Source organism: Mytilus californianus, unplaced genomic scaffold (genome assembly GCF_021869535.1).
Source record: "Mytilus californianus isolate M0D057914Y unplaced genomic scaffold, xbMytCali1.0.p SCAF_56, whole genome shotgun sequence".
Classification (NCBI taxonomy): domain Eukaryota; kingdom Metazoa; phylum Mollusca; class Bivalvia; order Mytilida; family Mytilidae; genus Mytilus; species Mytilus californianus.
In genome coordinates, this window is record NW_026262708.1 from 447,978 (window position 1) to 473,009 (window position 25,032).

At 32.1% G+C, this 25,032-nt stretch overlaps 1 protein-coding gene across 1 annotated transcript; it reads left to right on the forward strand.

The window, feature by feature from the left end:
- The first annotated feature begins 3,953 nt into the window (after positions 1-3,953).
- On the forward strand, positions 3,954-16,791 carry LOC127703928 (uncharacterized). The gene is made up of 8 exons (XM_052207971.1): positions 3,954-4,333; positions 4,888-4,954; positions 6,126-6,341; positions 6,823-6,952; positions 8,232-8,423; positions 12,167-12,337; positions 12,825-12,909; positions 14,601-16,791. The coding sequence occupies exons 1-8, from the start codon at positions 4,148-4,150 to the stop codon at positions 15,651-15,653; spliced, it is 2,100 nt and encodes a 699-aa protein (XP_052063931.1). The 5' UTR covers positions 3,954-4,147; the 3' UTR covers positions 15,654-16,791.
- The last annotated feature ends 8,241 nt before the right edge of the window (positions 16,792-25,032 follow it).

Below are 25,032 nucleotides of genomic sequence, written 5' to 3' on the forward strand. Positions count from 1 at the left end.
TTTACGGCAATAACAAGTATCGGTGCAATTGTGTCCGCAAGGTAAAATTGTATAAATAATTGTATTAGATGTTACTTTAAATCGGTCATATTCTTTATTGATAATTCTACTATATTTTACAATGAATTCAACCAATTTTTATAGATAAAGAGTAGCAGATGTGACCTTGGACAAACCACAGCTTTATTGAGCATTTTACAACATTTTTAAGTAAATTTGACCTCTTTTCTGATAATTGTATTAGATGTAACCTTAAATCGTTCATTTTCTCTATGGATAATTGTTTTACAAAATTCAACAATTTTTTAAGATAATGTATTATATGTTAACTTAAATCGACCATTTTTGTTATAGATAATTGAATGAGATATAATATTAAATCGGCCACTTTCTTAATTGATAATTATATCACACTTTACAAGATTCAACTACCTTTTATAGATAATTGTATTAAATGTGGTCTAAAATCGGTCACTTTCTCTGATTGTTTTACTATATTTTAAAATGAATTCAACAAATATGTAATGATAGTTGTATTAGATGTAAAATTGAACCAACCACAGCTTTATATAGAATTTTAAAACACTTTTCAGGAAATTTGAGTAAGTGATACTTATATTTTATAGATAATTGTATTAGATGTAACAGCAAACCTGCTACTGCTTTATTGATAGTTTTTTCTACATTTTACAGTAAATTTGACCACTTTTTAGATTATTGTATAAGATGTTACCTTAAACCGGTCATTTTTTCTAGATAACTATTTTAAATATAACCGTAATCGGCCTCTTTCTGTTTTGATAATTGTATACCATTTTAAAAGATTCAACCACTTTTGAAGATAATGTATTAGATGTCCCCTTAAATCGACCATTTTTTTTAGAGATAATTGTATCGGGTGAAATATTCAATCGTCAACTTTCTTTATTAATAATTATATAAAACTTAACAAGATTCAACCACTTTTTCTAGATAACTGTATAAGATGTAACCTTAAATCGTCCATACTTTATAGACAATTGTATAAAATGTTACAGCAAGCCTGCCACTGGTTGATTGTTAATTTTACTGCATTTTACAGTAAATTTGACCACTGTTTTGATAATTGTAATAGATGTTACCTTATATCGGTGGTTTTTTTCTTGATAACTTTATTAAGGGGGTACACAACACCTAAGAAAGATAACTCTAACTCTTTGGTCTGTTTCATTGTAGCGTTTTAAAATTACATGCAATATGCAAGACTTTTAAAGATCCAGATCAGAATGTTTACTTGTTGCTAAGAGCAGACGATCAGGCTATTGTAATTCGTTAATCTTGTTAAAAATCTACCTTAATCTATAAATAGTTACAAATTTTTCCATAAATGAATCAGCAAAGAGACAAAACAGGCAAATTTCAAGGCAAAGTTAATGTAAAAAAGAAAAACAAGAGGTCCGATTTTTTCAAGTGGTCAAATGAAGGGAAGAAGAAGGACCCCGAAATAGTTGGCTTATTTAATGACCACTTCAACTACATTCATGACCACACAGATATAGCAGCAGAGGCTGAGATCACTGATCCACTTTATGGGAAACAACAGTCCTGGGTTGTGGGGAGGAGGATTGTTGAATTAGACCTTCTTGCAGTGGGAATGTACTGCTGTATTTGTAAGTCCCCTCTACACCTGTCCAATACAGTAGGGGAAAAGCTATTTGGTCTAAGGGGCATTATTATGATCCGTTGTGAACTTTGTGACACAGTGACAGATGTCCAGACAGGGAAAAGAGGACCAACTGGAAGTTATGATATCAACACAAAAGCAGCCATATAGGTAGGTTTACATTTAGTTATTGCGAACCCAATGATACTTTTCCACGGATTCACCTGCAAGTTACCTGTCGATTTAAACTTTTGTAAGTTCTTTTGTCCCATCTAATAAATACAATAGCTATTGTTCTCTGTGTACCTTTAAATTTCTTCCAAGAGAAATCTATCACTCACTGATTAATTTATCTGAACAAAAAATTGAACTGTCAAAAATGGAAATACATGTACAAATACTAAATAAGGACTCAAAAAAACTGCATGTGGTGTTGTTTGTTTATTTGATTTTTGTTTTGTATTTATTCAATATCAATAATTCATTTTTAATTGTTTCAATATAAACACTGATTCAAAAATTAAAAGTTGATTTCTGAACAAATTTTTTATATTTTCCTTATTAAAATTTGCTTTTTTTTGTGTGTTTGACAAATAAAAACTTGAAAATTATTGTGTTAAAATTAAGGTCTTGATAAATGTATTCTATAACTGAACAACAACAAAAACATGCAAATTCATTGGAACAATACTTTTGTCAGAAATAAACTTTTTATAATTAAATCAGTGTTTACATTGAACAGATTGAAAAGTTATTATTGATATTGATTAAATACAATATTGCATGCAGTTTATGCGTGTTTAAACAACTATTTCCCCCAAAAAAGAAGATAATTTTTTGGTCAGGTAAATTAATCAATGAGTGATAGATTTCTCCTAGAAGAAATTTAAAGGTCCCAGTGAAAAAACTACACAGAGATCAATAGCTATTGTATTTATTCAATAGGACAAGAGAATAGACAAAAGTTTAAATACCCTGGTCAAGAGCAGACCACTCTGTGGAAGACTTTCATTTGGTTGGCAATAATGCAATTTTTAGCAGAAACTATAAACAAACCTTATCAAGTTCAACCAGGATCTTCTATATAGCTAGTAGATTGTACCTGTATACTCCCCTCCATACTCAAAGCTTGAATGCAAAATCTTAAATCCAATTTTGTGCAAAATAAAAAACATTTCTAAATATCTTTTTTTGAACTTTGTTGTTAATGTTTGAATTTGAGTCTCACTCTGTAGAGAAGAGCAAATAACAGTAGTGAATCAATAAATTTTTATAAGCCCCCCCCCCCCCCCCCCCCCTGACTGCAGTAAGAGGGGGCATGTTCCAGTCATGCTACAGTGATCCCTAAATAATCCACCAAATTTTTCACACAAAAGGAGGGCCTAGGCCCCCTATATTTGTCTCTTAATAATTAAAATTTTTTTAAATTTTGGCCTTATTCTTGTAAGCAATAATTTTAAACTTCTCCCCATGAATTTGAAAATTAAAAAGTTAACTTCTCAAGCAAGATTTGTGAACAAGGTAAGAAAAAAAAAATCTTGCACAAGGTAGAAGAATTTGTTCAATTCAATAACATTTTTTTCAGGATTGTTTTAGATTTATAATTCATGGTTAACAATAATAACAATAAAAATAGATATCTTTGGTTTGATGAATGAAATATATTTCTTTTCAAACATTAAGCATGAATTTATACAAATGATTCATACAAAGACCACATCAATGTCTTCAATAAAGCAGAAACTATATACACCATATGCAGACAGCTCTTAATTGCCCTTATGACAAATCCAGTGCAAAAAGTATACATTGTATTAAAATACCAAATATGCTCTAAAATGGAGCATTTATAAGGGAGATACAACCACTGACCAAGCATTTTAAACCAAGGAGACTATAATTAAATTATCTACTTTCATATGCGTAGATATGGATATTTCAACACACTGATGTATCCAAGTACACCGTGAGGCAAAGCCCAAGGGTGTACAGGGTACTGAAAGGTGTTAAAATATCCATATCTACGGATTATAAACGTAGATAAAGAATGTTTCCCCAGTCTTAGTCAGAAAACAGTAGTTTTAAGAGAAATTGGACCACAAAGTGTAACATTTTTTAATTATTTAAAACTATTTCATTGAAATTTGAGAATTTGACATTTTAACTGCGCTAACCAATCCAAATCCTAGAAACATAAAGTCAGGGATAAATTTATTTAGTCACTCTCAAACAGTAACCTCCCACTACTATGCCAATGGTCAATATCATTAAACAACATTTATACAGGTACATGTATCAGAGCATTTTTATTCAACAAACAAATATATTGTCCGCTCTATGGTCGGGTTGTTGTCTCTTTGACACATTCCCCATTTCCATTCTCAATTTTATATATATTCAAAAGCCTTTGAAAATATCTCATACCTAAAAATAAAAATTTTGTTTAGAGAAAAACATGCATTATTCCTATATCTTTATTCACTTACATCTTCATGCATTGCAGGAATGATACATGCAGGAATAGGACCTACCCATCTACAAAACTTTCTTGCTGAATGTAATTTGCCATCTATCAGTGAAAACACTTTGAGGAAGAAGGAGAAGGAGCTTAGTAAACAGATTGGGGAAGTTGCAAACAGATCTTGCAGAACTGCACAGGAAGAAGAAAAAGCGCAGAGTAACAATAGTAATGTAAGTTTAATAAATAATGTGTTTAATTGATTAAGAAAAATAAATTTTATTCTAATGCAACATGGTTTGTAACGTTTAATTTGGTTGAATAACGTCATAAATTTTAATGGTTTAATGAATTTGCTGGATCCAAACCCGTTCTACATCACAACAGAAGAACAAACATATAAAAAACTTTTTTTCAGTCATGTTTACTTACTATTTACTGCTAAACTCTAGACCAAAGAGTATAAAATATTGGACACTATGAAAATAAGCCAGAATTCCTCTATGATTTGCACTTATATATCTGATTTGATGTTCTTATATAAAGTTACAGACTATAAAAAGGATTTTAATTGCTCTTTTTTATAAACATATTTTATTTCTACAAATATCCAATATTGCTTCATATATCAAAATCATATGTTCAAAAAACTTTCTACCAATTAATTTAAAAAAAAAGGAAAGAATATAATTGTCATTTACCCTGTCTTACATGCTGCCTATAGACTTTCTTTCAAATCTTATTTACATGTATGCATAATACTAGAAATAAAATTATATTTTGGTAGGTTGAAGCTAGTTTTGATGGTGGTTGGCAGAAGAGAGGCTCTGGATGGAATTACAATAGTAATACAGGTAAGAATTAATATTGGTATGCATGATGTATACCAGTAAAACCAGTAAAAACCCAACTTAATAAATCCAAACAATCTAGCAAAAATTTACTCTTAAACCTCAAACTAATATTGGAACAAAACAAATTAACGTGTTTTTTTTGTGTATTTAATAAATATGATTTACCTACAGAAAAGTAAACCAATTTTAGTTAAAATATGAAAGGAATATTCTTGTAATTGTATTATAAAAATCAGAATATATACTAGTAGTAATAAGTCAAATTAAGCCAGTTTGGTCCATGGAAGTATCTTAACAAGCGGAAGACAAAAAAAGACAAATCCTACTTTTCGCAAGAGTAACCTCCCCTGTGCCATTGAACATTTCTAAGAACAGAGGTTAATGGGCCTAAATCAGGACATCTGGATTTTAAATTTACCCTTGATTCAGGAATTAACGATTAATTTCTCAGGATCTGGGAAAGCCAGATATTTTATTTTTCAAGAAAACATGGTGAAATTCAGCCTTTTTCCAGTCTATTAAAAATGAATGACACCCCTCATACCTCCCCCTTTTAGGAGATTTTAATAATATAATTTGGTGGTTTCCTATGGTATGATTTGTTAATGCAATAAGTTTGAGGTCAACGTTTATTTTCAGTGGACTATATTAGTTTCAATGTTCTTTGAACCTGTGTAAACTGTTAACTTAAATTAATATATATATATAACTACAAATTAAATCTTCAGCCATGAAGGGGTTCACTTTAGATGGGTTCATAAACTGTAATGATGTTCCTAAATAATAGAACTGAATGTGTCGGTGAACTACAGTAATTGCTACATTAGTATTTTAATTTTAATCGTATCTGTGTGTATGTCACTCTGTCCATCCAGAATCTGGTTAAAGTTTTTGGTCAAGTTAGTTTTTGATAAAGTTGAATTACATCACATCAACTTGAAACTTAGTACACATGTGTCTTGTCATGTTATCTTTCTAAATTGTATGCCATATTAGTCTTCTGACCCACTGAACGTTGTAAATGATACTGTAAGCAGGGCAGCAGAGTACAATGGGCACATACATTTCTTGGAAAGGACTTCTTTTTGCCTCTAACAAAAAAGAATTATGTAAGTGATGCTCATTAGGAAAATGTTTGATCACACAATTAGTACATTTTAACTTTCTACAGGACACTCAACCTTTATTGGAAAAAAATCTGGGAAAGTACTGTCATTTGATTTGAGGAGTAAAACATGTAAGACCTGTGAGTACCACCAATCCAGAAAAGAGACTGTTCCAGATCATGACTGTCAATCGAATTGGCATGGATCAAGTAAAGCCATGGAGGCTGATATGGCTGTAGCAATGGCTCACAGGTTGAAAGATGATGGATGTGAAATCAAAGGTTAATAATATGTTAACAATAAAGCAACAAGAGTTATGTTATATGATGAATTAAGCCAAAAGGTGACACTAAGGTATTGCCTTTCTGGTTTTGCCAATGACTTTTGTGTTCACAAATGGGATAAGCTAAAGTTTAACATGAACCAGTAATTCTATATCAATGAAAGATGATATCCACTATTATAATATGCAGTTGCAATAACATTAGATCATCTCTGATTTCATGTCCATTTCATGTCTATGTTAACGAAGCGTGTTCAATTGACTGTTAAATGTCTATACAAATTCAACGTTAAAGTTAACTCAGTAAAGCATGAACCATTAACTAATCATAAAAATAGAACCTTGTAAGCACAACTAAATCTTCTTAAAATTCTCAATGATTAGGGTATGTTCATCATGTTTAATGAAAATTTCAATTTGCCAAAACTTTTCTGGTCCTAAAGTTTGTTTCTTTATGTATATTGCATATTCTGTTTCAGTTGTGCATGCTGATAATGATGCATCAACAACAGCAAGACTTCAAGTTGAGTTTGACAACATTTCAAAAAAGGACGACCAGAACCATGTCAAAAAAGGGATATCCACAAGCTTGCATAATATTTCTAAAAGGTATATACTTCTGTTTATCAACAATTTTGAAAAAAAAACCAATTACGGTAGTAGAAATGTTATGCATGTTAAAGAATGGTCATTTGAAAGCGTCTAAAAAACAACAGCACAACAAAAGAGTGAAGTTTATGCCCACGGAGAACAATTTATGAGTTTTCAGTGAACATTGAGGAATCATCACACTCAGAGGTAGATGGTGGATGGCCCATAAACAAAACTGTATACTAACTTAATGAAAAGGATGACTCTAACTGTATTATATTTGGTAACAAACAAAAGAACAAACATTTAAAAAAAACAGACATGTGGTTTAAAAACTAGTCTTGTATGGACAAATCAGGATTTTTTAACATTAAATAATTATATGAACATCTTGATTTTTTTTTTAACTACAATAATATAAAATAACACATTTATATATATTCAACAATGAAGGGGATTAAAAAAACACTGGCATAATTTCATCTGCTTATTTGATTTTTCTTATTAATTTTTTTAGTGCATTTGAATTATATATAATAAACTGCAGTGAATACCAAAAATATATGTATATTCCAACATCAAGACTTTGAGCTTTTAAAATGTGCCTTTTTTATTATACCTACATTGATATGCATAATTTTTAAAGAGTTATCTTCCTATTGCATTTCTGGTTGCTGTCTGGTAATTGACTGCTCCATAGGTTTACATGCAAAACGGCTGATCTTTGAATTTTTTTGAAAATGAAATGCTACATAGAAAAAAAATTTCATGTGCATATCATGTATGTATTAATGTGAAATAGAGATTTAATCTAAAAAAGTGGGGCTTGCCACACAGAATAAAAAGTTAAGTAACCCTGTAGTCATAACTATTTTTTTCTACTTTCTGTTTGCTTTTTTTACTTGGTCGCACCAATTCCAGTAAACATGATAACCTTCCACTTTCCTGGTTACAGGTTTCTTTTTAAAATAAATGTTATAAATTATTCTGCATAAACTTTAAATCAAACAGAAAAAAATGAGTCCCAAAACTGGAGTTTTAATACAAAACTAGTACTTCTGTAACAAAATTGTGTGTTTTTTTATTATTAAGTTTGGTGTTAACTAACAAACGAAGAACTAATCAAGAAACAGTAAGCTGATGACCCTTTTAATCATTTGCTGACGAGGCTAAACTAAAAAAAATAGCAGGCTGTAAGTCAACTTAGTGATTAGCACACCAATTTAAATAAACTTGTTGCAACTTGCAGTGTAATATGTTCTCTGCATGCACATTTATTGAATAATTTATATTGCAGTTACAGGGAGTTGCAGAAAGATGAAACCAGGCAGTACATTTTGAGATGTTTTATGTATGCAATAAAAGGAGGAAAGACAGAAAATGACATCAAAAGTAATCTGGAAAGAATTGTGCCACATGTTTTTGGTAGTCATGAGAAATGTGAAGATGTTGACTGGTGTACATATAACACAAATCCTGAAAATTTCAAGTAAGCACAATAACTCTTTATATTAGTAAGGATTATCAGCAAGACAAGATCTACTATTAGGCAATGAAGGAAATAGTTTGACATCTCCTAATTGGAGTTATTGCCCATTATTAACCATTTTTCCATTTTTGCGTTTGCTGTAAATGATAATAAATTATATTAGATATATAGACATTTTAAATTAAATAAAATGCTCCGTAGGGTGCACCTTGATACGACCACAGAGGTCAAAGCCTAAACAGTTGGGACAAGTATGGACACAACAGTCAAGCTTGATGCAGCTCTGAATTTGGATTGTGATGAAATATTTGACACAGCATAGGTTTCTGACACAGAATGAATATGGTCTAAAAACTTTAAAATTTTAAATTGGACATTTACCTATTATGGTCCAATATCCAAAATCTAAATACATGGTCAAATTCAGCATACCAAAGAACCGCAAGAATTCAATTTTTGTTAAAATCAAACTAAGTTTAATTTTGGACCCTTTGGACCTTAATTTAGACCAATTTGAAAACGGAACTAAAAATTAAGAATCTAAAAACACGGTTAGATTCGGCATATTAAAGAACCCCAATAATTCAATTTTTGATGAAATCAAAAGTTTAATTTTGGACCCTGTGGACCTCAATATGGACCAATTTGAAAAAAGGGGCCCAAAATCCAAAAACTTAATACACGGTTAGATTCAGCATACCAAAGAACCCCATATATTCAATTTTTGTTGAAATCAAACAAAGTTTAATTTTGGACCCTGATTTGGACCAACTTGAAAACTAGACCCATAATCAAAAATCTAAATACATGTTTAGATTCAGCATATCAAAGAACCGCAAGAATTCAATTTTTGTTACAATCAAAGTTTAATTTTGGACCCTGTAGACCAATTTGAAAACAGAACCAAAAATTAAGAATCTAAATACACGGTTAGATTTGGCATATCAAAGAACCCCAATAATTCAATTTTTGATGAAATCAAAGTTTAATTTTGGACCCTTTGGACCTCAATGTGGACCATTTTAAAAAAAGGGACCCAAAATCCAAAAACTTAATACACAGTTAGATTCAGCATATTAAAGAATCCCAAGAATTCAAGATTAAAACCCCATTGAAATTGGTCAAGGAATATGCAATTTATACAAAGTATAAGAAAAGTATTGTTTTCGGCCCCTTTTTGACCCCTAATTCGTAAACAGATAGGGCCACAACCCCCAAAATCAATCCCAACCTTCCTTTTTTGGCATGGAACCTTGTGGTACAATTTCAGAAAGATCCATACACTTACACACAAGTTATTGTATGGAAACTAGTAAAATGCTTATTTGGTCCCCTTTTTAGGCACTTAACTCCTCAACTATTGAGACCATAACCCCCAAAATCAATCCCAACCTTCCTATTGTGGTTTCAAACCTTTTGTTTAAATTTCAAAGAGATCCATACACTTAAACATATTAAACTAAAGTTATTGTCCGGAAACTAAGTGTCTTCGGACGACGCGGACAACGACAACATGATACCAATATATGACCGCAAAAAATTTTTGCGGTTGTATAAAAAAATGATGAGCCAGTCAACATCTAATAACAAGTCAAATATGGCCGATATATAACGGAAGATAGAGAGAAACTAAACAGACTAAAGGATAATCAACAAAAAAGAGATTTTTGTCATAAATTCTGTTCTGGTATCAGGGGTGTGTAAATGCTATGCCTGACTCGCCCGACTTGTACATTTGAACAACCGGACAATTAATTTTCTTTGTCTGGGTTGCCCGTGGACAGAAAAAATTACACTAGACAGAATTTAATTTAATCAAAAATATAGAAGTATTTTCACAACTTACTAAGATGTATTATTTTATGTAAAAGAAACCAATGAACAACACATGAAAAACATTTATTTAACTCAAAATATCAGTTTTCATGACGACAAGTAGTAAAATATAACTGGAAATAGATCGATAACCAAAATTTAAAAAAATAAGTATAGGAACCGGGTCTCATAAACATTGCGTTATCTTTGTCCAGAGACCTGGGATCGTGAATAAGGTATCATCCACTATCTAACAGAAGTGTTATTTTAATTTTTCATGATTAAGTTCTATCAAGATGGATAAATACCTGATAAAAACGCGTAGACCGGTTAATTAAGACAAAAAGAATGAAAATAATATTGACTTGTAGAGTTAAAAACGGAAAACACAGGAGGAGAAAGAACGGGAATATGAAAAAATAAACAGCTTCGCCATGAGCGCATGATATGCCCTTCGTCTTGTGTGTGAATTTTTATGCAATAATCATAAATAGTTTCTGACATACGGCGCAACATGCAAACCCCCCCCCCCCCCCTTTTTTTTACAAAAAACTCAATATCTCTAAAATAAAATTTTGAATCAAAATCAAAAAGTATACAGATCTTTAGATTAATATAACTAAGAAGTGTGTAAAATTTTAAGCAATAATCATAAATCGTTTTAGAGATACGGCGCGACACGTGAAAAACCCCCTTTTTTAAAAAGAAAAGTCAATATCTCTAAAATAAGATTTTGAATCATCACCAAAAAGTATACAGATCTTCAGATTAATATAAATAAGAAGTGTGTAAAGTTTTAAGCAATAATCATAAATTATTTTTGCGATACGGCGCGACATGTGAAAAAAACCACACACCTGTTTTAGTTACTAAGTCCCGTAACTCAAAAAGTTTTAATTTTATTTTCACCAAAAAGTATACAGATCGTTTGACCATCATAAGAAACAACAATGCTAAGTTTCATGAAATTTGAATAAGTCGTTCTCAAGTTACAGTGCGGTGCGACATGTTTACGCCGGACAGACGACATTTGTATACCATAATACCAGTCAAAATTTTGACGGGCGTATAAAAAGGCAAGCGAGAATTCCAGACGTCGTGGCTTACAGATTTCCCCTGGCTCTCCAGTAAAGAAACTGAACATAAATTAAATTTTTGATTAATTTGTAGAAAACTAACCCACAACTTGCTGATCAAAAGTCTTTAAACTTATTTGTTGGCAAATTAATAGATAGAAGGGACACTTTGGTGACTCATCAATGCTCTGCAGAACACCAAACTTGTCTGATGAAAGAAAACAGTATAATTAAACACTAGGTGTATGGGGGAAATGGATAAAGCATTGCAAAATTGCTCTCTAGATGTCTTGGTTTTTTTATGTTGGGTTTCTGTCTCATTGATATTCATATGATGTTAACCCTAGACCTCCTATTATTTAAACACATAAACAAATATATCACAATTAACTTCATTTATATTGTGATACAAAACAGTTTTAAGAATCATAGAAGCTAATACAGTAAAATACTTATTGGAAAATTCAGGGCATGTAACTTTTTATCTGGACAAGTAAAATTTTCAGTTTTACTTGCCCAGGGACAAGTGCTCACAACAAATATTTCCACACCCCTGACCTGTCTATAATTTTGGGGATTGTCCTTTGTTGATAAGGCCTAAAAAAAATATGTGTTTCAGGTAACCCGACCTAACTTTTTTATGGCGTCGGCAAAAAAAAAAAAAAAAACCCTACCTACCAACCTTTAAAAGGGTGTTACTGGATTTTTTTTTTAGGCCTTATGCACACTGACCAAGGTGAGCGACACAGGCTCTTTAGAGCCTCTTGTTAAACTTAACATAATTTTACTTATTGTCATACTTGCAATGTTCATAAAAAGATGCATGATTAATGTTTTTTTTTTTGTATCTAGGTACAAAAGTCTGCCAAATGGGAAACCACTAACATCAGATGGATTAAAGGAGGAGTTAAACAGCTTAGTCAGAAAGATGATAAGTAGGAGTGAGTCCATAACTGATTTAGGATCAACACAAGCCAATGAAAGTTTTAATCAACTTGTATCTGTAAAGGCACCTAAAGCAAGGTATCTACAACAGTATTCACAAAGGGCTAATGCATGACTCTGACATTTTAATATGTGTATGCAATTGGTTCTATGCAACTTCTCCTTAACAAATGGACCGATACTGATGAAACTTTACTAATTTGCACTTAAAGACCTGAGGATATAAATGAAGGAGTATAATCTTTGTCTGAAATATTTCAAGGGAGATAATTGAACTTACTTGGTTTAATGTGGGACACATGTGGGACAGAAGATTTCTTTTAGTGTTTGAGTCGACTCATAGTTCTTAAGTCTGCACTGCTGTACATACTTAAAATGCTTTGCAATCTACAGAGCTCTTAATTGTGTGTACTCTTAAGAATATTCATATTCATTAATAATCTTATTGCATTCATTCAATTTGTTTTTCAATTTATATCAATTAATATATAGTTTAAAATATAAACAATAAAAATTAGAATGATGTTCAAAATAAATTATCAATTAATCCATCTTTCTCTTTCAGACATTATGGTGGATCATGTTCCCTTCAAAATAGGTTATCAGCAGCAGTTCTTCAGAAAAATGAGGGATATGGTTATTTGTCGAAAGTAAGTTATTGGTTTTAAAGTTTTTAACAGTTTTTACAATCATCATTTGTTGTGGTTTAATTATATTTCCTCAATTATGGAAGAGACAAATATTTGTTTATATCCTTTACACCTATATGTCACAAAGTTTTTTCAACTTAAATCCTCTGAAACTACTTTACAGAATGTGAGGCCTGGCCATTAAAAATATTTATTTGATATAGCCTACCTATGCTTGTAGGTTTGGATTGGCAGAAAGGGATTTAATTGTTTTGTATTTTTGGCCAACAACATAAGTTTTCCCGACCATCATCCCTGATGGCCTCTTTTATTACAAGACCTACCTACTGTATTTATTGTTAACTTGTTCTCGCCCTGAACATTCATGAAATATTTGCCACTGGACGTTAAGCAACCATCAATCAATCTTAAGATGTCTTATTATTTTATTTAAATATATCGCCTTTCATGATCACAGCTAGCAAAAGAAACGGAAAATTTTACTAAGAAATACATAATGTTATATAAAAAAAATTGTTTGCTTATTTATTACCAAAGTCAAAGGTGTATATTTTGCAATATCTGTCAGTCAATTGATCTCATACAGATTGCTGAATCAAGGTCGACATGCTAAGTTTTTGTCTCGCCTTGACGGAATCAAAAAGCGAGACATAGGTATGCTGTTTTCCGCGGCGTCGGCGTCAACAATGTATTAGTTTGTGATTAGGTCTAGTTCATGGTGAACCACTAGTGGTAGGTCAATCATATTTGGTATGCAGTTGTATTAGCATTAATTGGCACATCTCATTTCCATGGAGATTATTTGGCCCAGCCCCCTCAGTCAAGGTCTATTGACTTTGAAACTTTTCATAGTTAACATGTGTTAGTTTGTGATTAGGTCAATTTATGGGGAACCACTAGTCGTAGGTCAATGATATTTGGTATTCAGTTGTATAAGCATGGGCATATCTCATTTCGATGGAGATTATTTGGCACCGCCCCCTTAGTCATGGTCTATAGACTTTGAAAATTTTGCTAAGTTTACATGTATTAGTTTGTGATTAGGTCAGTTCAAGGGGAACCATTAGTGGTAGGCCAATGTTGATTGGTGTTCAGTTGTATAAGCATTAGCACATCTCATTTCCATGGAGAATATTTGGCCCCGCCCCCTCTGTCATGGTCTATTTACTTTGAAACTTTTGCTTAGTTTACATGTATTAGTTTGTGATTAGATCAGTTTAAGATGAACTACTAATGTTAAGTCATTGATATTTGGTATGCAAATTTATTGGCATTTGCAAGTATCGTTTCCATGGAGATTATATAGCCCCCACCCCTGATCATGGTTCATTGACTTTGAAACTTTTACATAGTTTACAAGTTAATGTTTGTGTTTAGGTTTGTTTAAAGGGAGCGACTTATAATAAGTCAATGGTATTTGGTATACAGTTGTATTAGCATTGGCACATCTCATTCCATGGAGATTGTTTAGCCATGTACCTTCAGTCATCGTTCATCGACTTTGAATATTTGCATAACTTACATGTTAAAGTATTGCAATTTTAATTTCAACATTTGCATTATCAAAATTTAAAAAAAGGCGAGAAATATCTCTGTGATAACAGTTTATGTTATAATATGTGGTATTTTGCTAGAAATTGACATTGTACTGGTGTATGAGATCGATCATGTAAGTTTTTTTTATCTTTTAGGTTAATGTAGCAGCCAGCCTTTCTCCTGGTGAATTGACTATGTCAATTGCATCAACTCGAGACAAGAAATGTGAAAAAAGAAAGATAAAGAAACAGTCAAAAGAATTCAAGATTGCCAGAATTCAGAAAAAAAGGAAGCGCAACATCAATTCAAGAAAAGATATGGTAAAAGAGGGCAAAACATATGAACAGCAGTTAGAACTATCAATACAAGAAGACCCTGACCAAGGAATTGACATTCCACAACCTCTGAAACTGGATGGAACTGAAAGTGATGTGTTCTTTGATCTTGAAACCACCGGATTAGGCAGAAAAAGTGATATAATTCAGATAGCAGCACTGACGAATATGAAAAAGTTTCAGAAATATGTTATTCCCCGAGTTGAAATAAATATTGAAGCCAGTAAGGTTACTGGGATAACATATAGCCATTCCACAAACACATTGTATGTCAGAGGTCAAAAGGTGGAATCTGTAACACTACATAAAGCATTTCTAGATTTCATTTCTTTCTTGAAAGAATGTAACAACCCAATTCTAATTGGACATAATATTTGCAATTTTGACATTCCAATCATAAATGAAAAATTAAAGGAATGTAAGCTTTTTACAACATTTTCAACTATTGTAAAAGGATTTATTGACACTTTGAAAGTTGCCAAAAAATATATTTCGAATACAGATATTCCTAACTTCAAACAGGAAACCCTTGTGAAGCACTTTTTAGGAGAAACATACGTAGCTCACAATGCTATTGAGGATGTTCAGTCCTTGCATAATTTGTATGCAATGAAATTGGTACACCACATCAAATATGATGATTTATATGCTTTTGTTTACCACAAATGTCTCGATTCTTACTCTGATATTTTAAAGAGCAAGGCAGTAAGTAGGCTGATCTGTGTAAGACTGGCGAAAGAGGGTATTTCTCTTAAACATCTTAAACTGGCTGCCTCAAGAGATTGCAATGGGATAAAATTTGTATTTGAAGACCATAAAGTTCCACAGAAGAGTGTGAAAGCCTTCAATGAATATTTGAAAGATGAAGAATGAATAACAGTTATATTGACATAATGAAGAACTTATTATCATATAATTATTTGTTAACTTGAAATGTCATTAATTGAATAAGAATACCTGGTAATTAGGGTTCAACAATAATTTGATCTGTCCATCAACCAGTCCGTCCATCCGTTTTAAATTTTGTCTCTAATGACTTATGTACCTTCATGATTTCAAAGATTATACTTGTAAATATAAAAAAGGAGATGTGGTTATATGATTACCAATGAGACAACTCTTCACAAGAGACCAACTGACACATATATTAACAACTACAGGTCACTGTACAGCCTTCAACAATGAGCAAAGCCCATACCACATGTTTATTCACAAACACCAGAGGATGTGTCATACTGATGTACTACTGTTTAGGGTAAAAGGCAAAGGTTAAAAACTAAGTTCAAAGTTGTGAACCCTATGCTTTGCATGTGGTAAAGATCTTGTCTTGATTTTCAAAGTCTATACTTTGCATGTATGTTCACTTGCATCAGACGGTCTGTGATTATAAATTATATGTACAACTAATTAGGTCAAGGATTAAGGTCAAAGTCCAGAACTCTATATGTATGGTCAAGATGGTCTATAACTTGAGAATAGTTTGAAGTAATGCAAAGGTACACGCATGGTTATTCAGCATGTCAAAAGGGATGTCATGATTAATGGGCAAATCTTTAAAAAAAAAATCGAAATAAATTACTGATGTCAAATGTGGGATAGCTGAATTGGTCTTTGAAAAATATTGTGTTTGTTATACTTGAGAACAGCTGAAAATTTAGTGACCTTACATGGCACGATTATATATATGCATCACATTTGAAGGTGTATCTCAAATAATGTCCAAATAATCTTTGTCAATGGTAACGGTAAAAAAATGTAATTGATCAGAGATGGGTACCCCAGGTACTTTGATTAAGGTCTTCCTCACTATTTAACATTGGAACCTTTACAGGGGGAGGGCAGAGATAGATTCCATCTCCTTGATGTCAAGTTTTATTTGGTCCATGCTACAATTATCCCCGTCTTTCTCTTTCACCATGTATGACTGGTTATGGCTATCAAACAGTATTTTTAAAGATAATTGAAGACAGGAAAAAAGTTGAGGATGACAACAAATTTATTGCTGCATTTTTGAAGGGTCTGTATATACTACTAGGCTTTTGACTGTTTACCTCACTATTCACTTTTATTAAGATAGATTGAAAACATAAATATGACCTCTTAGATTTTTTGCAGTTATGGTTTAAAACCAGTTCACTCTTTTTTCTGTCATGCTTGAAGATATTATATAGATAGTTTTACCATGACAAATTAATTACGATGATTTTTTTCTGTTTGAATGATTTTCTGCAGGATTATTTTCTGCAGATTCGTGCTTCCACACTTAAGAGAGTTCATGCTAATAATAAGTTTCTGGTATTATTTGTCATGTTTGAAGATATTAACTATGACATTAGTTACAGATACAGTTTTAATTTTGTTCTGGTCCCATGATGTTTTCTAGAATTTGGTCCCATAGTTTAGGTACTGATGGCCTAGTAAATTTTCTTTTGTATTTGTTTACCTGTAAATCAAAAGAAATCATAATGTCTGTTCATCTGTCTATTAATGTTATTGATACAACTTCTTCAGTAAAACATTATTCGCAAGAAAAGTATTACATAATACCTTTTAGTATTAACAGATTAGGTGTTCAATATTTGCACCAGGAGATATTTGGACTTCTTCCTTTTGAATTCAAAAAATATTACTAATTTACCAATGAAGTTCCAGTCCAGTGAATTTTCAGCAATATCTTGATCTGTATTGCTTTTTTTATGCCCCATTTATGGACATCATGTTTTCTGGTCTGTGCGTCCGTCCCTTCGTCCGTCCATTCGTTTGTCCGTCCGTCTGTCCTGCTTCAGGTTAAAGTTTTTGGTCGAGGTAGTTTTTGATGAAGTTGAAGTCCAATCAACTTGAAACTTATATATATATTTTTAGTAGACAATTATTTTGTTCTCTATGATATGATCTTTTTAATTTCAATGCCAAATTAGAGATTTTACCCCATTTTCACAGTCCACTAAACATAGACAATGATAGTGCGAATGGGGCATCTGTGTACTATGGACACATTTTTGTTTTAGTTGGTTTTAAAATTTTTAAAATCTTGAATGATACATTTTTTAATTGTAATTTATTTAGTTTGTAAGTAGTTTTTCTAAAATCTGCCTCAATAGAAACTTATGCCTTTTTTGAAATTGTATGGAATTGCAAGTAATTTTCTGTCTTGATAGCATATAGTTTAGGTATTTTGTATGCATGGAATTTTTTATATGTCGTAATATGTGTCTATATTGTTGTATGGGTGATTTGTATAAATCATTAGAGATTGTGTGGTATTTATTTGATTACTAAATATCAACTCTAAATAAATCTTTGAAGTGAATTGTATTGAATTGATTTGAATGAAACAGCCAGATATCTCAAACCTACCTCAAAAGACAACAAGTCCATAGCCAGGTCAAGTGTTTCTTGCCAAAAATACAGTTATCGTCCTTCAGGTCTAAGTTCAAGGTCACATGAAGGTCATAATTGTAAGGGGACACACCACCTCATCATGATACATCCATATGCCAAAGATGTAAGGCATAAGTCAAAAGACAAAAAAAAATGGTGACCTGGTCATGTTTCTTGTGAAAAATGCATTAATTTGACCTTGAGGTCAAATTTGAAGGTCACACAAAGATAATCATGGTATAAGATGCTAAACTTCTTAATGATACATCTACATGCAAAATATATAAGGCCTAGATCAAACAACAAAAAAGTTATGGCCTATATGTACTATCAGAATGGAACTTGCTCTAATTTATTGAGGGGGGGGGGTTATGTTTATCTTGAATTAAAAACAATCTGACGGTTAAATCCCTCTAATTTTTTGCGAGAATAACAGACTGATATAGTACTACAAATCGTTAGTTTTTGAAAAAAAATAAACGACACATATTTTTTAAATCAAATTTTTTATCTTAAAATATTTTACCAATCACAGTCATTTTTGGTTGCTTCATCTTAGACCCCCTTTTTTATTTCAGACTAAAATTTGAATTTAGAAACAAAAACTTATAAGTAAAGGGTATCAATCAACTCAAAATTGCCTAATTCATCACTATCAATTAAGCTTTTGATTGATTGATTGTTGGTTGCTTTACGTCCAGTGGCAAATATTTCATGCATATTCAGGACGAGAACAAGTTCACAATAAATACAATAGGTAGGTTCTGTAATAGATTAAGGGATTAAGGTCGGAGAAATTTAGACTGCCACGGGAAATGAGGGTATATTGGATAGGGACAGAAATTTAGCCTTGTAACAGGTCACCTACGGACCCCTCAAAGAGTTGTTGCAAGGGTTCTTAACGTGCAAAGAGCGTGGCACTCTGTTTACACGAGGCATCGGATTTAACGTCCCCATTCTGACCGGACGTGGCTGCAAATTTGTACATCCCGCACAGCCAAACGGACGCCCCACTTTGACGAGGGTTTTACCGCCGGTCGGAGGAAGAACAATGGTGACCATACTTCTATTCCCCAGTCACCCTTGGGGATAAATTAAGCTTTTGTCAATTCAGGCTAAATTTTCAAAAAAAATAACATGAATAGCCCTATACCCATATTTCTGGAACTTCAAAAATCGACCGAAATTAGCATGTGACCCATGCCATATTTGGGTGACCATAACTTTTTTTACCAACGGTTCAAATCCTTAAAATTTTTTACATGATGCTCAGCTAGGCCTAACTTATCAATGATGTAAAAAGAAGAAAAATTAAACGACAGGTTTTTTTGGGGGTATAGTGTTGGGTACCCCCTTAAATCGGCTACTTTCTTTATTGATAATTGTATTACATTTTACAAGATCCAACCACTTTTTAAAATAATGTATTAGATGTTAACTTCAATCGACCATTTTTTATAGATAATTGTATTAGATGAAATATTCAATCAGCAATTTCCTTATTGGTAATCATATTACACTTTACAAGATTCAACCACTTGTTCTAGATAAGTGTATTAGATGTAACCTTAATTCGGTCAATTTCTTCATTGATAATTGAATAACATTTTACAAGATTCAACAAGTTCTTAATAATGTATTAGATACTACTTTAAATCGGCCATTCTTTTCAGATAAATTTATTTAGATGTTACCTTAAGTCCGTCACTTTCTTTTTTTGCAATATCTTGTGTACATTTCTACTTTGAATATAATTGTAACTCTGCAAACTCTTAGGTTTTTCATTTCTTCTTGTTATCAACCAAACATTCCAGCTTTATAATCCACACAATGTATAGACAAACTAAATATTCAAGTCAGATTTATAAATTGATTTAGCAAACATGTTAACAAATCCTTTTTATTTGTTGATGCATACGCTCTATGGCTTTGGTCTAAAAAATCTAATTGAAGTAAACCTGTTTTCAATCAATTTTCGTTCGTGGTAAATCAAAAAATGGGTTGGTCGAGACAACAAAAAACATATGTTCTACCTAGTCTTTGCCATAGCTACGATTCATTATGATATAAGTCAATAAGTGTGAAATTTATGCTAGAAACCTACTTCTTTATAAATAAGAGTTTAATTAAATTAAATTGATAAAAATGAAGATGTTTTATATTAAATTTTCAGTAATTTGGCAAGCAAGAATAAGGCGCCACCAAGACTTGTTATTGTACAACATGCTGATAAGGCAATAAGCAACTGCTTTTTAGTGGTAAATGTTTAAGAGCTAAGTGCAGGAAATAATTTGAGATGCAAATACTGTTAATGGTATATTATGTGTTTGATTTAACTTATCCAAAGTGCCACCAGCTACTTGGATATTTACAGATGGTCCTGTTGCAAAGGAATTCCAAAGAATGCATATGTAACATCTAATTGGCATTTAGACAATTGTGGTGGGTCTAGTTATTGCTCTTGTATGCATCAACCACAACTTGAAAAAGCTGATGTAACAAAATCTTTTTGGAACTAACAGCAAGCAGAAGAGCAAACAACCATCAAGAAAAATGTCATGGGGATTCCAAAGTTTTTTTTGTAGTGGACTGTATAGACATGCTAATTGAAAGTTACTCTATGTCACAAATTGCTTCAGAGTTAAGGAAAGACAACTTGCCTTCATCGGTTAGTGGTCATTCTGAAGAAGACATTGATCAATTGAACAGAACAATATAATCCATTAATTTAAACAGTGGCAATACAAGCCTTGACGATACTATACCACTTGAATATTCAGCTCCTGTTTCTAAAATATATGATACCTTCAATGAAACATCTCCTGAGTCTTTGTATAGTTTACTAGAGGAAATTGGTATATTAGCAGAATTAAAGGGGGATAGCAACATAAGTATGCATCATTTAGATGATGAAAGATTGTCTTTAGACCTGTCTTAACTTCAAAGTCACTCAACAACACTTGAGTCTTGAAAATGTCGAGCTCGCTAATCTTAAAGATGAGGCAGAAGAAAATATAGAGGGACTACTAAATGCCATTCTGCCAACTGATTTTTAATATTAACTTTCAATACTTTGATTTAAAAAATTTTCCTTTTTTTTTAAACTGTCCTAATTAATATTTTAAGTTAAATTTTATTGACAACTTAATAAAATGCATATATATACAGATTGAAATTATTAGTTATTCTTATCATATCACTAACTCTCCTTGAAATACTAAAAAATGATAATGATGACCTTAACACCTGTTAAACAAATTCCAGTGTCAGTTGCTGATGGTATATTTATCTTTTTAATACTGGTTAATGAAATCATAACAGTGTGTGCTGGCTGGTCATTATCTCGTATGACACGCCTACATAGTTAATTAATATTCATGACTTGAGAGACAAGAACAGCACGTGTAGCCAAACAGAGGGAAGTTATAGATTTGTAGCATAACTGTATATATGTATTATTGTAGTTGATAAAATAGAAGAAATATAGTTTTTGATTGATAATAATCCGAACGAGTATTACACAGATCTATCACTGAGGACTATATTACATGATACGAACTTCGACTGAGAACTTTGAATGTCAAAAATATTAATGGTTTGTTTTGCTTAACTTTAGTTGTACAGATTTAGTTAGACGCTGGAGTAAGTTAAGACTTCGGATAGTACATTTATTTTGTGAAGAAACCGTTTATAAGCCTGTCAGCTTTATTCACTATTAGCATGTCGTTTATTTGTGTATTTCTCTGTCCTGTATGTTCTTCTATTTATTTTTTGTTATAGTCTTGTCATGTAATGTTGTCATTTTAGTGTTAAATTTAACATTGCCATAAAAGCAGGAGGTTTTGCTAGCCACAAAACCAGGTTCAACTCACCATCTTTTTCTAAAAATTTCTGTACCAAGTCAGGAAAATGGTTATCTTATAGTTCGTATAAGTGTGTGCTGCATTTTAGTGTTTCTGTTGTGTCGTTGTTCTCTAATATTTGATATATTTCCCTCAGTTTTAGTTTGTAACCCGGATTTGTTTTTTTCTCAATCGATTATGAATTTCGAACAGCGGCTTACTACTGTTGCCTTTATTTAACTGCGCCCCCAAGGGTGACTGGGGAATAGAAGTAATGTCACCATTGGTCTTCCTCCGACCGGCAGTAAAACCCGTGCTAAAGTGGGGCGTCCGTTTGGCTATGCGGGATGTACAAATTTGCAGCCACGTCCGGTCACAATGGGGACGTTAAATCCGATGTCTCGTGTAAAGAGAGTGCCACGCTCTTTGCACGTTAAGAACCCTTGCAACAACTCTTTGAGGGGTCCGTAGGTGACCTGTTGCAAGGCTAAATTTCTGTCCCTATCCAATATACCCTCATTTCCCGTGGCAGTCTAAATTTCTCCGACCTTAATCCCGGACGCCCCCTTTACAGCACCTATCTATTGTATTTATTGTTAATTTGTTCTCGTCCTGAATATGCATGAAATATTTGCCACTGGACGTTAAGCAACCAACAATCAATCAATCAATTTATTTAACTGCACCTCTTCATAATATTAACGACAAATTTATTTTCCATTTACCTGTGTGACGTACAAATTATAATTGTGACTTAATGTGCGGTCACTTGCTGTCTTACAGTGTTGACATGAATATCAGTTATAAGGTCATTTGAACCAAAATATGGCCGAATTATTAAATTGACAACCGAGAATGCCCATACCAATAGTTCCATTATAAATGTGTCAATGTTAGAAGAACGCCCAAGTGTAAATGGAACAGTTTTAGTTGTGAACCAGAGTCACAAGAATTTGTAACAGCAGATGTGAAAAAGACATTCAATCATTTTTTTTAATAATGGATGAATTCATAAAATAGACATCATTGGTAAAATAAAAGTACAAATAAGCATGATATAGATAACAGTACATGTACCATGCTTATTTTTTATATTGTGACTAATGAGCACTATCTAATAAGGAAAGAATTTTGTTATATACATTGTAACATGGTAAATAAGTTTTCATCTGAAATACAAGAGAGAGTAAAAACAGTAACATCAGACAAAGCTACTATTAGCGTTAAAGCATAAGTTATTTTACTACTACATGTACATGTATTACGTTCTGTGATAAATTTTGACAAGAGCTACCGTTTCAGAAAAGGCTATTGTTTAAGATGAACATCAGCAGAAGATGCATTGTCAGACATATTTGTTTATGGAGGAAGTTTAGAAAAACTGAATTATGGGTAACTAAAATAGCATCAAAACTATAGTTAAAATTTAACGACTGGTTAAGATATCCTAAAGCTCTCGTTAGCTAACGCTACCGTTAAATCAAGTTGAACAACAGCATTTTAATTCGATTTAAAGGGCTCGTCCATTAAATCGCGTTATAAGAGGAAAACCAGCAATAGTTCATTAGCGAGTCAAAGCAGACGCGCATGTCTAAATTTATTACACTACTTATAAATTAACTGCTCTTGCACTCCTCATCACAAATTTTGCAAACGCTATCTTCAAGGATTTATATTGATTTAAGGTCAGATTATTGAGTTAATTTAGTATACACATGATTACTTGATATTTAATTTTAATACATTCAATCGATTTTATTTGTTTATGTTTATTATATGCCTATATAACGAATTATGATGTTTAATTTAATTCAATTTTTAGTTTCATTCACATTATTGCTTTGTCTTTTATTGAGGCATCTAATGCTGATGCTATATATGCTAATTACATTTTGTTATGCAGATTATTCTGGTAGTTTCCTATTATAAGGTATGTAATTTATACTTAATATTCGATGCGCGCTGTGATTCAGCTAATATTGCTAGACAATACAATTATCCATGGTACAACATATTTTTATTTCATGTTGTGAATTATTTCAGTTTAATATATTAAACTAGGCTTCCGTTAAGAAATATTTGGTAAATATTTTAAATTGACATTTGATTAATTGATGTATTATCAATTTTTTTCCGTCATAGATATTGCGTTGTTCATTTCATGTTTACTTTTATATTTAGTTGTACATATATTTTAAGATTGACAACTATTTTTATTTAATTTTTACTGTGTTCATTTATTGGAAGGTTGGTGATGCCTATTGGAAAAACTTTGCGAGGGGGAAGGAGTTAAAAGAAGTAGAACAGCCAGTGTTACTGAGACTGACAGGACAGCTGCATCGTCCCAAACAGAACATGATGTAGTGCCGCCCCGGATGCAAATTCCAACATTTAATGCACCAGGACAATCTACCATGTCTAACAGTTCAGTGGATTTTCCGAATAATGAAGAGTCCGTAATGCCTGTGTATTCACAAAACATCAATGAGCGAAGTACATTTCAAAATTTTGAATTTAACGTCAATTCTGTACATGAAATTCCCAGCATCAGCAATGATTTGGGTAATAATGTTTCTAGCAATATCAGACAAAAAATCTTAAATAGTGAATATATTGATCTAGGTTGTTTATTGTCGAACCCAGTACCTATTGATAATTCTATTGCCAAATTCATATAAGGCTAACTTTGCCTGAGGTAGTTAATACCTTAGTTCCAGTATAATTTCAAAATTTATAAACGGACAACTTTAAAAAGTTTGTTATAAATCATGCCAGTACCGAAGTACTGACTACTGATCTGACGATACCCTGTGGGACTGATAGTCCACAAGCAGAGGTATCGACTCAGTGCTGTAAAAGGTGAAAACAACACAATACAAGTTGGAAGCGTCCGAAGCGCCGATAATTTGAAAGTCAAGGATGTATAAGTATAAAAAAAAATTGCCAATTCCATATACGGCTTACTTTGCCCGAGGGAGTTAAAACCTTAGTTTCAGTATAATTTCAGAAAAAAATGAAAGTTCAGCGAA